Raw genomic sequence first — 15,590 nt, forward strand, 5'->3', positions numbered from 1 at the left:
TCATCACATTATGCTGGAACCTCATGTCTAAATTGCTCTTGGCTGTCATCCCTGGGTCTCTGTCAGCATTTCTACTTTGCCAGTTTCTCCCTCCCACTCAATATGTGTGTTTCAGAATATTTAATTCCTGATATATTCGTTTGCACATTTCAAAACAGTGGGTAACATTTTCAAAAGTGAGATAGGCACTTAGGAGCCTAAGGGTGTTTCTACAGAGCAAAAACACCCTGTGGCCATGAGTCTTAGTGCCCAAGTCAACTGATTCATGGGGCTAAAAATAGTGTAGACATTCTCACTTGGGCTGGAGCCCAGGCTCTGAGACACACCTCCCACCCCCCATCCTAAGCCAAGTTTCAGGAGCTGGGCTCCAGCCCAAACATCTACATTGTTATTTTTAGCATCATAGTGCAAACCCCATGACCCCAAGTAAGCTTACCAGACCCTAGTTTTTTCTTTGCTTGTTTGTTTTGTTTTTGCGCAGTGTAGATGTACCCTAAGTCTCATTGAAAATCACTGGCACTTAGGCTCTTAAGTCACTTACAGGGCTTTTGAAAACTTTACCCAGAATCTCATTTGGACCCCGATTCAGCAGTCAATCACTATTTAACAAAGCACTTACGCACATGCTAAATTTTAAGCATGTCTAAAGTTAAGCATGTGCTTAACTGCATTGCTGAATGAGGATGGGTTTAACAATAGGTTTAAATGGTTTACTGAACTAGGGCCTTTATTTTGTAACTATGTTTCTAATCTCTTTAAATCCCTGTACTGTTTATCTGCCCTACCTGAATTTTGTTATGATTCCTAATTTAGTATAAAAGTTTTTTTTAATGTGCCATTTACTCTCTTTATGATCATTGAAGAAAATGTTAAATAAGACCATCCTGACAAGAACAGTGCTATCTCTGAAGTATCACATGAGGAACCTCCTTCCAACTCAATAGATCACACTTTATAAATACATTCTTTAGATTCTCTTTTCCAGTTTTCACCCCATGTGACAGTCATCTCTCTAAATCTTCTTCCACTTCCTCTTTGCTCTCCCTCACAAGCACCACATCATCCACACAAAGCATGCACCACGGTGCCACTCTCTGAATGCTTTCTGAAAAGGCATCAAGCACTAACATGAACAAAAATGGGGCTTAGTCCCAAGCCTTAATTTACTTACTAGAAACTGTTCAGTTTCTCCCCATCATGGCCACCTGACTTTGGTAACAGCACCCTCATACACATCCTGGATGAGTCTGATATAGACTTCAGGTATCTGTTTTTATTCTCATACATTACCAGATGACTTTTCTTGGAATGTGGTCATAAGCCTTCTCAAAAATCAATGAATACTATATGCAGGGTTTTCCTTTTTTCCCCTCTATATTTTTCCACATGCAATCTTAATGCAAAAGTAGCATCTATAGTTGATTTACCTGGCATGAATCTAAACGGTTTGTCAGGGACCTTTATTTCTCTTCATAGTCTCTTATCTACAACTTTCTTCTAGATCTTCATTTTGTGGCTGATGCGTTTAGTGCCCTGGTAGTTACCGCAGACTTGCATGTCTCCTTTTCTCTTAAATATTGGTGCTAATGTGCTCTTTCTCCAGGCATCTTCTCAGTCCCCTCATGAAATTAAACAATTGTATCAATATGTTCATGCCTATTTGCCCTATGCACTTCCATACTTTTGCTGGTATCCCATTGGGGCTGAGAGCTTTCTTATTTTCCATGTTGCTTCTGCAACTACATCTTCTATGATTGGTTATAATGGATTTTCTTCAAAGTAATTTCTCCACCATACTTTAATCTGGTTCTCATTGATTAATGTATTTTCACTTTCATTTTTGATTATTTTGATCTCACCAATTTCTTTAGCCCTCTAATTGCAGGTCTTTGCCAGTTTAGGTATTTCTTTCTCACCCTTCTTCATTTCAGGGCTTTAGTATTAGTAGCTGCTGCCTCTTTATTCACTATCTTTTTTACTTTTTTTAATATTCCTGAAGATCCTGCTGTTGGAGCATTGCTTGCGAAAATTTAAGACACTTTTCCTTTGTGGCCTCTCAAACTTCACCATCTGCTCTCTTTGGGGAAAAAGACTCTTCCCTTTTATTCACCAAGTAGGTTCTTTGCACATTCTAGAATTTTGATTGCAATACGATTCCACCATTGATTTTTATTTTCTCTCAATCATTCTAAAGAGATCTTCTCCAGCACTTTAATTTTAAACTCCTTACTAACTTCATTAAGCTTCCATCACTTGATCTGGACAATTTTCGTCTCATGTATGCTATATATTGACAGTCAACAACCAATATTCTATGTTGTGATGCAATGCTTTCCCCTGCAATGACCTTACAGTTTCTGAAGTTCTTCAGCTCAGCTTGGGTTAGAAGGAAGTAATCTATCTGCCACTCTTACAGGTAATCAAATGTTCTTCCTTGTTAGTGAAAAATGTATTAATGATGACCAAGTCATACATCTGGGCATACTGTAATACAGTTTGCCCTTCCTTGCTACAGAGGCTATGGTACCTTGCCATCTCCGCACATGATTGTTAAGATTAGCTCCACTGATGACTCTTTTGTTACCACTTTCTGTACAGCAGTGTCCATTCCCCGCCCCCCCCCCCAGAAATCCTTTTTTTCCTTGTTCATCACATTCCATGTGAGGTGCATAGGTACATATTACATTTAGGAGGCCATTTTCAATAGCTATCTTAACCAAAATTATCCTGTCACTTCACCTATCCACAATCACTACAAATTCCTGCATCACTTTGTCTAAGGCAGTGGTCCCCCCAGACGAAGGACGGTGGCGGCGGTTGAGCATCCGCCGAAATGCTGCCGAAATTCGGCGGCATTTTGGCGGATACTTGACTGCCGTCCAGGACGCAGGTGAATTTAGATGCCCCCGCGGGCACCGTGTTGGGGACCGCTGGCCTAAGGGCTTGTTGAGACTATAGGGGTGCTATAACTCCCCTATATGGATGCTGCAGGCGTTAACTAAAACCTTCCGACTTCACATTAATGTTGTCCTGTTTGAAGAGGATTATTCACACCACCGGTCTGACCTGCAAGGCAGTGTAAAGAATGGGGCCATGCCCTAAAACTATATTAACTACATATCTCTTATTCAATGTGCCATAGTAGTAGTTTATAACCTTCTCCAATGCTCTTGTCTTTGTTCCTTTCAGTTTGGTCTCTTGAATGCAGGCAATCTGTACTCTCCTTTTCATAAATATCTGAGCCATAAATGTCCTCATTTTCCAAGATATCAATCTCACTTTCTGGACTCTCTTCTTTAACCAAATCCATCCAGAATGATGCAATCTCTCTCAGATGAGGGTGCTAAGCGTTACTTCCTGGAAATGCTCTAATAGTTCAAATAAAGTGCTCATATGAAGGACTCATTTCTTTAGACTTCTTTGGCAAGTTAGTTATTTCCCTTAATATCCTACTCTACTGGTTGCTCATGCGCCTCTATAAATTTTCCTGTTAAAGACATACTAAACCAAATAAAAATTCAGCACCTCAGCCTCTTCGGAGTCACCATTAATTTCATCTTCCTTGTGTATTACTGAGTCTTCTTTCTCCCAGTACTATTTCCCCCTTGATTTTTAAAATGCTTCTTATTCCTCCTTGGTTGCCATTTATTCATTTGTTTTACTGCAAACCTTACCCTTTTATCTTTGCTCTGCAAGCCTTATCTGATTCAGTATCCTGGACTGGCTACCTCCGTGTTTTCATTTCAACTACAGATTTGGGGTTTTTTTGTTTTGTTTTACCTAAACCTTCAGTAGGCCATCATGAGACCACTGGGCAACTGTTATTTCTTGTATTTTTATTTCTATCAAGAGCAGTTATGTCTTAATGAAAGTGATGAAGAGGTTCCTGACTATGTCTGAGATCCAACTCACTTGTCTCTACTTGCCATTCAGTCTACTGGTGCTATAGCAATTCCATCACCATTCTTCTCTTTTCTGTGTGTCTTTTCACACTAGGGAATTAAGGGAAGAAAGCAGAATCCTGTCCTATCAATAGCAGCCTCTTCCTGCAAACCTATATTCACTGTTGAATGCCTCTGGTCTTTTAAGCCTCCACATGATCAGAAAATTACTCCATAATTTGCATTCATATTGTTTATTTCCCCTTGTAAGCGATACTGTATCTTCTCTCACTTGAGGAATGATATAGAGATGTATATTTTAACAATGATAAATCAATGTCCTTGGTTAAATTATTTTAAACTGTACATTTTCAAGGAGAAAATCATAAATCTCCACTGTAAATCCAGAGATAATTCCATCAGCGATAGAGGATAACAGAGATCATTCTATTCAGTTTCCATAAAGACAATGACCTGATAACAAATATTACCAAGTTTACTGCAATAAGTGTGAATTCATAAAGAACATATCCATTTTTGTTAATAAAAAAAAGAAAAAGAAAAGTGATATCTTCTGGAGAGAGCCTAGTCCATCCTCAACTAAATCTCTCTCCCCTAACATTAAAATAGGCATAAGTGAGACTTAAGTGTGCTGTGGCCCTGTGCTGGACCTCTGCACAGTGGTTAATTTAATTTCACTCTTGAAGTCAACATTCCACATCTAAAAATAGAAACCTCAAAGTCACTCTCAGATACCCTCTTAGTGTTAATATTTGTTTTTCTCCCTATTTCCTATAAGCTAAAAACACCTCCCTCTATCAGTAGAATGGGCTAACCACAGTCCTCGTATAATACGTTAGCGTAGCTACTGGACCCTATGCTTGCATCTCTTTATAAGGCACCTTTCAGCATTCTCAATGCAGCTTATTTTTTAATGTATCAATCGTTTCCCCATAAACTTGCCTACTGTAGAAATGTACAGTTTGTAATGGAGCACTGACAAAGAATTCCTTAAACCAAGTAAAAACCCCAAAGTCTTGTAACCACTTCACTGAGCTCTTTTGCATTCCTTGAAATACATATTAAAGCACTAATATTTTTCTCAAATATTCTAAGGTAACTGCCTTCACAAATTCAGTCTAAATGTAAAGTCTCCTTTCCTCCCATAGCCAAATAAGAAAATGCAAATAAACATTGAAAACAGATAAAAAATAACCCTTCAAAACCCATAATTTCCACAGAGTCATATCCTTCAAAATCCTTATTTCCTGCCCCTCTCTCTCATAGCTCAAGTGTTTCTCAATAACTGTAAACTGAAGTCTCTTCAACACCAGTGGCTCAATTCACAAGAAGACTCTTAGGCATGGTGACATTGAACATCATCAGGTCTAACTTTTAAGTGCTTCAAAAATCACTGGGATTCACAAAGCCTGAATTAGGTGCCTAAGTTCTCTATATAAGGAATGGGGAGAGGTAGGCACCTTAGAATGGGATTCACAGAAGCCAGCATGCTAGGCAGCACTTATACCAGTCAATGGGAGATGCTAAGGCAAAGGGTGTGTGTTAAGCCCCATCCCTCTCTTGGAGATAGGCACCTAACTCTGGGCTACAAGGATGCACCTCCTCCTATCTGGGATTCTCAGCTGCAAACCCTCTCTTACGATTAGTGAGAAGCTGAGTGATGCTGGGGAAGGAGGACTTAGGGTACTCACCTGGGATATGGGAGACTCCTGGTTCACCCCCCTCTTCCTGAGGGGTAGAAGGTATTTGAACAGGCATCTGCCACCTCTCAGCTGAGTGCCATAACACAGGGCTATGGGATATTCTGATGTGGGGGATCCCTCAGTCTCTCCTTTTGAAGCTGTTCCACTGTGGATAAATGATTTTAAAAGTCATTGGAGCATGGGGACTGGCTCTCTCACTTCCTTGGTAAGTGCTCTAACCATCAGGCTCCAGAGTCATTCTCATGCTTGTTTTCTCTCTCTCTTCCCCAGTGACAATTTCATTATTTAGCCACAGTGGAACAGCTTGAAAAGAAGAGATTGAGGGAGTGCCCTCCCCACAAATCAGACTATCCCATAGCCCAGTGCACTTACTTGAGAAGTGGCAGATCCCTGTTCAAATTCCTTCTCCCCATCAGGTGGAGGGGCAAATTGAGGCAGGGGTCTTCCACCTCACAGGTCAGTACCCTAACCCTGGGGCTAAAAGATATGAGAAAGGTCACCCCCCCCCCCAGCCATTTTGTGTAAACTTTCCTATAGGGGTCTTATCTGGTAGGCGAACTATGAGCATGCTTACCAGATTAGGCCATGCAGGTGCATTAGGCACAGGAAAACCTATCTTTATCCAATTCATGCATCACCCTTGGACTTACCTGTCCTGATGCTTGGCATAGGGCTGCAGTGCACCTGCTCAGAGTCAGAAATATAGGCACCTAGGGAACTTTTACTGCAAAAATTCAGGTGCTGCGCAAGTGTAGGTGTCTACAGTGTTCAGAGGCAGTTAAGCAAGAGTACTGGGAATCTCAGTGGGGCCTGATTCTGGAATTCAGGCACCTAAAGTGGCAGTTAGGCATCTACATCCTTTTCTGAACCTAGCCCTAGGATTGCAAGTCAAGAACAATCTTCAGTTAATTTTCATTTTCCAAAATTACTTCTTCAAATTGACATCATTTGGTACATTACAGCACCTTTCATCTCATCATCTCAAAGTGTTTTACAAGTGCACCTCTATCTCGATATAACACAACCCAATATAACACGAATTCGGATATAACACGGTAAAGCAGCGCTCTGGGGGGGTGGGGCTGCGCACTCCGGCTGATCAAAGCAAGTTCAACATAATGCAGTTTCACCTATAATGCAGTAAGATTTTTTGGCTCCCAAGGACAGCGTTATATTGAGGTAGAGGTGTACTAACCAATTATGTCTAACACCCCTGTGACATACAGTAGCTATTATTATCCTTATTTTAAAGATGAGACAACAGACGCATCAAGATATTAATAGTCACATTTCAGAAAACATCCAACTTTACATATCTTAGGCCAGAGAAGCTGATATTTACAACTGCAACTACCTTCAGCAGGAGTGTAGTCTCATGGCAGGTAAGTTTTGAAAATTTTGGCCTAAGTGACGTGCCCACAGTCACATACCAAGTCTGAAGCAAAGTGCGAATAAAACCCCCAAGTCCTGATTTCCAGTGTATTTATTAGACATGCTCCCTCCTAGTTTTCATTTCCATTTACAGATGGAGACTAAACATTCATTCCTAACCATTAAGTTCAAAATTGCACACAACTCAGAGGCTTTTCTTCATCTTAGCTCCTGATCCTGCATCCAGAACTGACCGTATAGAATTTGGCACTCATACAGAATCCCAGTTCAGTGGAAATCCCAAGGCATGCGTGGGTCCAAGTCCCTAATTGGTAATTGTTTTGGACAAAACAGAACACGTGTAAACACACGTACTTAATTTTAGGAATAGTTTATTTCTGGTATCTTAAAACCTGCTCCTAACTGACTGATGACAAACCAAAATAAGAGAGTCCACCAAGCTTTTTGCCCAGATTTAGCTAAATTGGCTTAAAATCACACCTTAAGCTAAACTGATGCAATTCTGAGCATAGACAAGTCTTCAATCATAGCATGGGCACAGAATGTTTTCTCCTTGAATTCTACAATCATGAGATGCTTTAGTCAGCTATCTGACTGTCTGACATAGGCTTTAACTTCAGTGACAAAAAAGATTTTTTTTTTTTACAAGTGTTAGCTAACTGTAATCCTACTGTAGGCAAGGCAAATTGTAGTTTTAATACATAGCTCCCAATTAGAGTTTACCTCAACTGGCTAATATATATTAAAACTACAACTTGCCTTGTCTATACTGAGATTTTAACACCTGCTAGTTGACACGGTACCTAATGTGTTACAAATGTAATGTTTTTTCCTATTGCAGACATGGCCACAAGAGTCCATTACCAGTCCAGAGTTTAAGGCACTCAGTGTCCCAGACCAAGGTCAGTTAGGAGAAAAAAAAAAAAACAACGAAGGAGGAAGGCAGGTCCTAAAGCAATATCTTTGGTGATAAATTCTACTACCTGTTACACCCATGCAAACATATTGAAATCATTGGGCTTGTCTTTACTAGACAATTAATTCATATTACAAAATGGCCTCAAGGAATCATGTTAAATAACATGATTTAAACATGACTTGGTAGGCAGTATAGATGGGAACAACTAATGTTTAACATTGTGTCACCTGGTTGTGGTTAAATTTTTGGTTCCCATAAGGCTTACCTACTACCAGCTGACAAGATGATAATGATAATGATGATAATGTTAGTTTTTTTAAATGACTATAAGAAAAATCTATCTACTAATAATTATAAGTAGATAATAAGGTCAGAAAATAATGGTTAGGAATCAAATAGGAAGTCACAAGCACTTTTGCAGGAGTCCTTTGGTTTGTTGTGGGTGCCCTTTGGTTTGATTGGATCCAGGCCTCACTTCGGCTGATTCTGGTGCTATCTGTAACTTTCTTATACAAATTGTCATCAATAAAAAAAAAATCTGCATTCAAGTAGAGCATAATACAGGAGTTCAACTGCATCTTTCAGACTTAATACAAGAATTTTGTCCTAAATGATCTATCTGTGAAAATTTTACTATCAAAAATAGTTGGATTCATAAAAGAAAGCTCTCGATACTAAAGCTTTCTGTACTTTTCTAAAACACAGACATTATTTCATCATTTCTGATTTTTGGCATTTTTATATTTGCCTCTCCTTATATCTATTCTCTGTCCCACTCTACAATTATTTTCTACTCTAACAGTACGCTATGATGAGTTCTCATCATGATCAATTCCTTTGCTTCAAAATCAAGTTTAGATCTAAGAGAAAACTTACTTTCTTGAACAGCACTGAGGATTTCTTTAAAATCCATTTCTTCCTGTTGCTGTTCTTGTTTGTCCTCCTGGTTATCCTGCAAATCTACTTTTCCTGATGATGAGATGGAAAAAAAGAAGGGTTTGGTAATAACCTTGAAGTTAATCCGGCAAGTGGGATTTCACTAGAATTTAATTCAGTCATTACTGGAACTGTCAGAATAGACTTCTTTTTTCCATTCCCAATGTTCTTCTGGCTCTGGCTGAGCATTATTTTCTTGCTTTTTTTTTTTTTTTAAATGCATGCCATGGCACGTTCTGTTCAGCTCAAAACCAAGACTCCTACTATATCCCGCAAACTCTTCTTCAGATATTTCTGCATAGCATTTAGCTTCGAACAGACTATTCTTCTACATTCTCTTTCTAACTCCCCTATGTCCTTCCTCTCAAGTAGTACTCAGATTGCCTTAATCTTTGCTTACTTTCTGGGACTAAAAAGAACTACAATGCCACACAGACTCATGGGACCTATAGCCTGTCTGGCAGGTTCATGGGAAGTGTGAATGTAGAAAAGCAGTTTTTCAGAGTTACCCTTCAATAGCTACAGCATTATTAACCACTTGGTTTTGGACAATTTAGGGGTCTACTTATGCAAAAATTCATAGTTGCTAACTCTAGCCCTAAAATCACAATTATCAGCAATAACCAATTGCTTACAGGAGAAATAAGAATAACCATTTCAATGTGACTGCAAAAAAAAATCATGGAAAAAAGATACAAGAGGAGGAAACCTTTCAAACTGAATTTAAAAAAAAAGAGGTTCTTTCTGTAGATCTGGCCTAAATCTTTCACCCAACATAAAGACAATATTTATGATATAGCTGTTCCCTTATGCAATGGCATGCGACTCCCAGCTGAACTTTCACTGCAGATAATTGATCTATCAGTCATATTACATCATACTTCAAATCTGAATGTAATTTTAATTGTACTGTACAATAGGATGCCATAGATGAGTTCAGAAGGAGACAGACCAACTGTTTGGTTTAGAAGTCTCAACACATGACTGGGAGAACCAGGATGACTTTCTGAATTTTAATCCTTACTCTAATTGCTGTTGTGGTCTTAAAGAGTTTCTTAATTGCTCTGCCTCAGTTTCCCTCTCTGTAAAATGGAATCAATACTACTACTTCACAGGGTGTTATGAGTATTTGTTAATTAAGTTGTATTGAGCTCTGTTATTAACTTTTTCTACATATCAAGGTTCTTTAATCTAGAAATGAACAACAAAATAAGCATGGTTATGAATAACGTAGGATAATGCTGACTAGACCATAGTAGAATGTATCACTACCAAATGTTTTCCTAGTCCTTCCTGTTACTGAATACAAGAGAAAATATAAGACATTGAAATTCAAAAGCAGCGTGTCTGTTTGAGAACATGCTTGTTCCATAACTGAATGTGGTGTAATGTGTGGATATGTGACACAATCAAACCTTAATTCTCATATTAAACGGGACTAGACCTGGATCTATCAAAAATTTACACTGCAGTGGTACTTAGAGTATCTGTAATGCACCAGAAATAAAACCAAATGACAAGAGAATGTTTAGTGAACCTGCCAATCTGTTTCAGAAGCATTAACACAGTGAAGTATGAGGTTATTCTGTACATTCTCCTAGTCTGCTGTGAAACATGAGACCGAGGACGAAATGCAATAGAGAGAAGAGTAGTTCTTTAGTATGACTTCACTTTTGAAATCATGTTATTGGTTTTATAGAACACTTTTTGCTATATTTCTTTAACTAATGATTAATGAGTTCCAAGATTGGTTATAATGGACAGTCACACAGTCCAAGTCTTCATCAGATTTTATATAATGGCGATATAACAGTTTCCTTACAGGATCTACCTATTTTCTCCACCTAATCTTTTTAATACCACAACCGTAGATGTGGCAGACTGTGACAGAGTTTTAGCTGTAGCACTCTGGTTAGTGAAGTTGCTGCACAGAGAAGGCTGCAGGCTTAATTGGAGCCAATTAACCTATTTCTAGAGGGGATTACTGAGACTTGGTGGTAACTGTTGGGATACTGAAGTAATTGGCACAGTCACTGGGAAGATATATCCTTGGGAGGAACAGGGAGCAGGGAAGTGCAGAAAAGGAACAAACTGTGTTTTTGTGACTGAGGGTACGTCTACACTGCAATAAAAGACCCGCGGCACAGCCACGTCTGCCCCAGGTCAGCTGATGGGTCTTTTCAATAAATATTACCATTCCTATTAAGTAGCAGAAAAAGAAATTGCAGATTAAAAGATACAATAAAATTAAAATGTTGAATGAGTTACTGAGGCTGCAAAAAAAATCCTCATGCATTTTGCTTTGAAAAAGATGAATGCTAGTGAGTAAACATTTTGCAGAATTTCAAATTATGCCTGTGGCAATGAAAATTCAATACATATTTAAGTGGGGGAAAGCAGAAGCTGTATGCATACAGTATGTAAATTATTCTTTTTTCACTTAGGCATTTGGAATGAGATTTAGGAAAGTACTGTAAGAAAGTGACGATACCATGAAGTATAAAGTCATTTAAAAGTCCATGAGCTTGATTCTTCTGTAACGTACTTTGGCATAAACTAGTTGTAACTTTCACTGAAACCAATTCAATTACAGTAGTGTAAGTGAGAGGATAACCAGGCGCAATATGTTTTTGATTTGTATTCATTGCAGCATTTCAGACTAACGCTGGGATTACATTAATATCTGCATTAGGACAACATATTTCAATCAGCAAAGCATGTTAGAGACTAAAAAGAAAAAAAGCCAACCTTTAATGTATTTTAAAAAAATTAGATAAGCCTGCTATTAGCTGAAGAAACTGACTCCTATGGTTAAACAAGCAGTTCCAGTCCTCAGTTGGTTGTGGTATCTCAATATAGAGTTTAAAACTGTGTAGTTCATGAATTCACTGTAATGTGGTAAAGAAAAATCACTAAACACCAGACATTGGTTAACAAAAGACAGTAGGCCTATATTTTACTCTGATTATGGTAAATGTTCTGAAATGCAGTTCAATAAATATGCAGCTGATTATTTTATGACAAGTTCTTAAATGTCAGATTACTCAGTGTAAAAGAATGTGTGTTTTTATATTTATATTGATAAACTTCCTTTATACTAAAGCTAAAATACATGGCTGGCCTTACCATGAGGCTTACTGAGGCGGCCGCCTCAGGTGCCAGATTGTGTGTGTGGGGCGCCACTAGGACCCAGAGTGTAGAAAATTGTGTCTGCTGCTGGTGCATATGTATTCTCTCTGTTCTAGATGCACAAAGATGGTGGAGTGCTGTGCTGGACGAAGGAGGGCAAAAAAGACACAACAGGCAGACAGGAGAAAAGGTGAGAGGGAATAGCAGAAAGCAGCAGGAGCTACAGGGAGAGAGAGGAGGAGGAGCCTCTTATGTACCTCTCTAGCACCCCCAGGAGCCTGGCCTGATTAACACCAGCTTCTCAGGGAGCTTCCTGTTTCCTGCTGCTTCCCTGAACCCACTTGAGGAGAACAGGCAGTCAACGGAAGTAGTAGGAGCCAGTTAGGCCCTTAAGACACTGATATCTTCCCTCACTCAGGCCCTGCTACCAGCCTGCTTATTTGTCCCCTTCAACTGAGTGCTGAGAGCCACTACTGCTGGCACAGAACAGCCGTCATGAGTGAAAGAAGAAAACGCCACTCTGGGGCAGCATTCAGAAAAAGAAAGCAAGCAAAGGAAGCTTTTCTATCTAAACAGGAAGGAGCTTTCCTGAGATACATAGACACAAATGTTCACGGTGAGCCTTCCGGCCCCAGTGAGGATGTGAGTGGTGAGGAGATGCCTGATCTTCCAGTTAGTCAGAGTGCAGGTAAGCTGGCAGCTACTGCAGCATCCATATCTCCATCTCAAATGGATGTAACCATGCACATTCCTGAAGAAAAGTGTAGATCAGAGAAGAGTGTGGTGGAGGTGCAAGAAAGAGCTGCTGCTGAGTTTAGTTCCTTAAGTCTAGATGATCCAGGACTGTGGACCCACTTGAGCAGTAGCCTGAGGGACTTCCTTGTACTGCATTGGCCACAGCAAGTGAAAAACATCATGTTCCCCGAAGACAATGAAAATAGAAGTTTCCATCCAACACATTACTGGTGTGAAATCCCCAATGGTGACAAAGTGGAGAGGCCATGGCTTATGCACTCAAAAACCCAGAATGCTGCATAGTGTTTTTGTTGCAGACTCTTCCAGTCTAATGTTCCAGCCACATTGGGTTCTATAGGAACAAAGGACTGGAAAAATCTGGCTAGAAATCTGGCATGCCATGAGAAGGCAGCAAATCACCAGAGAGCATTCCATAGCTGGAAAGAGCTTGAGATGAGAATAAGGTTAAAGGCCACCATAGATGATCAGCATCAAGAGAAGATTGCATCAGAGTCTCTTTACTGGCAAAAATGTTCTGAAAAGGCTCATTGCCATTGTGAGAATGCTTGCTACCCAAAACCTAGCACTGCGGGGCACTTCAGATCAACTGTATGTGCCAAACAATGGAAACCTCCTTAAAATTGTGGCGCTGATGGCTGAGTTTGATGCTGTACTCCAGGAGCATCTAAGATGAGTCACCACCCAAGAAATGTACACACACCACTACCTTGGAAAAACAATTCAAAATGAGATCATACAGTTACTGGCAACAAAAGTCAAACAGAAGATTACGGCAGATCTGAAGTCAGCAAGATATTACTCTGTTATTCTGGAAATCAGCATATGGAACAAATGACTTTAAATGGTGCGTTTTGTAACAACAACAAAACCTAGTGAAAATGTCCCTGCAATGGAGACTGTCAGAGAGCATTTTCTAGAATTTATTGACATTCATGATACTATAGGAGCTGGTATGACAAATGTGCTTCTTAAAAAACTGGACGATATGGGAATTGCAATAGCTGACATGAGAGGTAGGCTACAATAATGGTGCCAACACGAGAGGAAAGAATAGAGAAGTGCAGACACGGATCCGAGAGTTAAACCCTCGAGATTTTTTTGTCCCATGCAGTTCTCATTCACTGAACTTGGTGGTCAGTGATTCTAGCATCAGCTTCTAGTGAAGTTGCTGAATTTTTTAATGTAATTCAAAGCATCTATGTATTTTTCTCTGCATCAACTCATTAATGGCAAATTTTGAAGCAACATCTGGGAACATCCTCTCTGACACTGAAACCACTGAGTGCCACACAATGGGAAAGTTGAGTGGAAATGATAAAGCCTATCAAACACCAAACTGAGAAGATAGATGATGCCATAGTTGGCATTATGGAGGATAATGCTATGACAGGAACTGTTCATGGGAGAACAGTGGCAGAGGGAAATGGAATCACAAGAAACATACATAACTTCAAATTTCTGTGTGGCTTAGTGTTGTGGCCTGACATACTGTTTGAAATGTTGTAAGCAAGAGACTCCAAGGTGTTGACCTTGATATATCTGCAGCAATGGAATGACTGGACAAAGCAAAGTCATACCTACAGTCTTACTGGTCAGAGGAAGGGATTTCAAAATGTTCTGAAGAGTGCACAGAAGTTGGTGGAACTTCACACTGAAGCTATTTTCCCACCCCTTCAAAAATACAAGAGTTACCGAAGAAGACGACATTTTGATTACAAGGCACGGGATAATCCCATAAGAGACCCCAAACAACAATTCAAAGTTGAATTCTTTAACCAGGTGCTAGATTGCGCAATACAGTCAGTTGAAGAACCTTTCATGCAGCTCAAGGAACACAGCAGTATAGTTGGGATGTTGTATGATATTCCAAAACTCCTCACTATATCTGAAGAAGAGCTACACCAGCAATGCAGGGCACTAGAGACAGTGTTGACACATGATGACATGTGCGATGTTGATGCGAGTGATTTAGGTGATGAACTGAAAGCCCTTTCAAGATACATTTCAGCAGGATCAACTCCAAAGGCTGTGCTGGAATATATGTGCACAAATAAGATGACCACCCTCTTTCCAAATGCTTTTGTTGCTCTGCGCATACTTCTAACACTTCCTGTAACAGTTGCCAGTGAGAAAGCAGCTTCTCCAAGCTGAAGTTAATAAAAACACATCTATGCTCCACAATTACACAGGAGAGGCTGGTCGGCCTTGCAACCATCTCAGCAGAGCATGAGCTGGCCCAGACTGTGGACCTTCAGCAGGAAGCAGTTCAAATCTTTGCAACCGAGAAGGCACAGAAAGCACCACTTTGATTATTCAAACAGATAAAAATGCCAGTGTTTACTATGCAGACAAGAAAAGTTACATTTGCTGTTCAGGCGTTTGAAAGTTAAGTGTTACTCAACATTTTTGAACAAGGCATTTTAAGTTGTTAGTTCTCCTTTATTGGGGTAGGTTGCAGAGCTGTACCATGAGAGGAGTAGAACAGGAAGAAGGCAGAATTGAGACCTTTCAAAGTTTTGGCCCAAGCGAGGGAGCATGGGGGCAACATTTGAGCTCCCTGCCTCAGTGCCAAAATGTTGTGGGCTGGCCCTGCTAAAACAGTTTATCTTTCAAACTGGAATCTGCTTAAAAAAGAGAATACAAAAAGAGAAGAGAGAGAAAATGAGGAGGAAGAGGGGTGGAATAGAAAGAATATGTATTTCCACATTTTTTATATATATATATATTTGGCTTCCAAACACAACAACATTTGCAAATCAAAAATTTTTGTTGTGCTTTTAATAGCTAAATTAACTGCAGAAATAAATGTGCTATAACTTACCTTTTTTTTGCTCCCATTTCACTTTAGCAAAG

The 15,590-nt window shown here is 39.6% G+C and overlaps 1 protein-coding gene across 1 annotated transcript in view; it reads right to left on the bottom strand.

Annotated features, from left to right (window-relative positions):
• Positions 1-15,590, bottom strand: part of CNTN1 (contactin 1) — a 443,616-nt gene that overhangs the window by 34,778 nt on the left and 393,248 nt on the right. The window contains exon 27 of the mRNA XM_039506174.1: positions 8,793-8,885. Within this exon, the coding sequence (XP_039362108.1) occupies positions 8,793-8,885 (93 nt within the window). The remainder of the gene's footprint in view (positions 1-8,792; positions 8,886-15,590) is intronic.

Source organism: Mauremys reevesii, linkage group 1, assembly GCF_016161935.1.
Source record: "Mauremys reevesii isolate NIE-2019 linkage group 1, ASM1616193v1, whole genome shotgun sequence".
NCBI lineage: Eukaryota > Metazoa > Chordata > Testudines > Geoemydidae > Mauremys > Mauremys reevesii.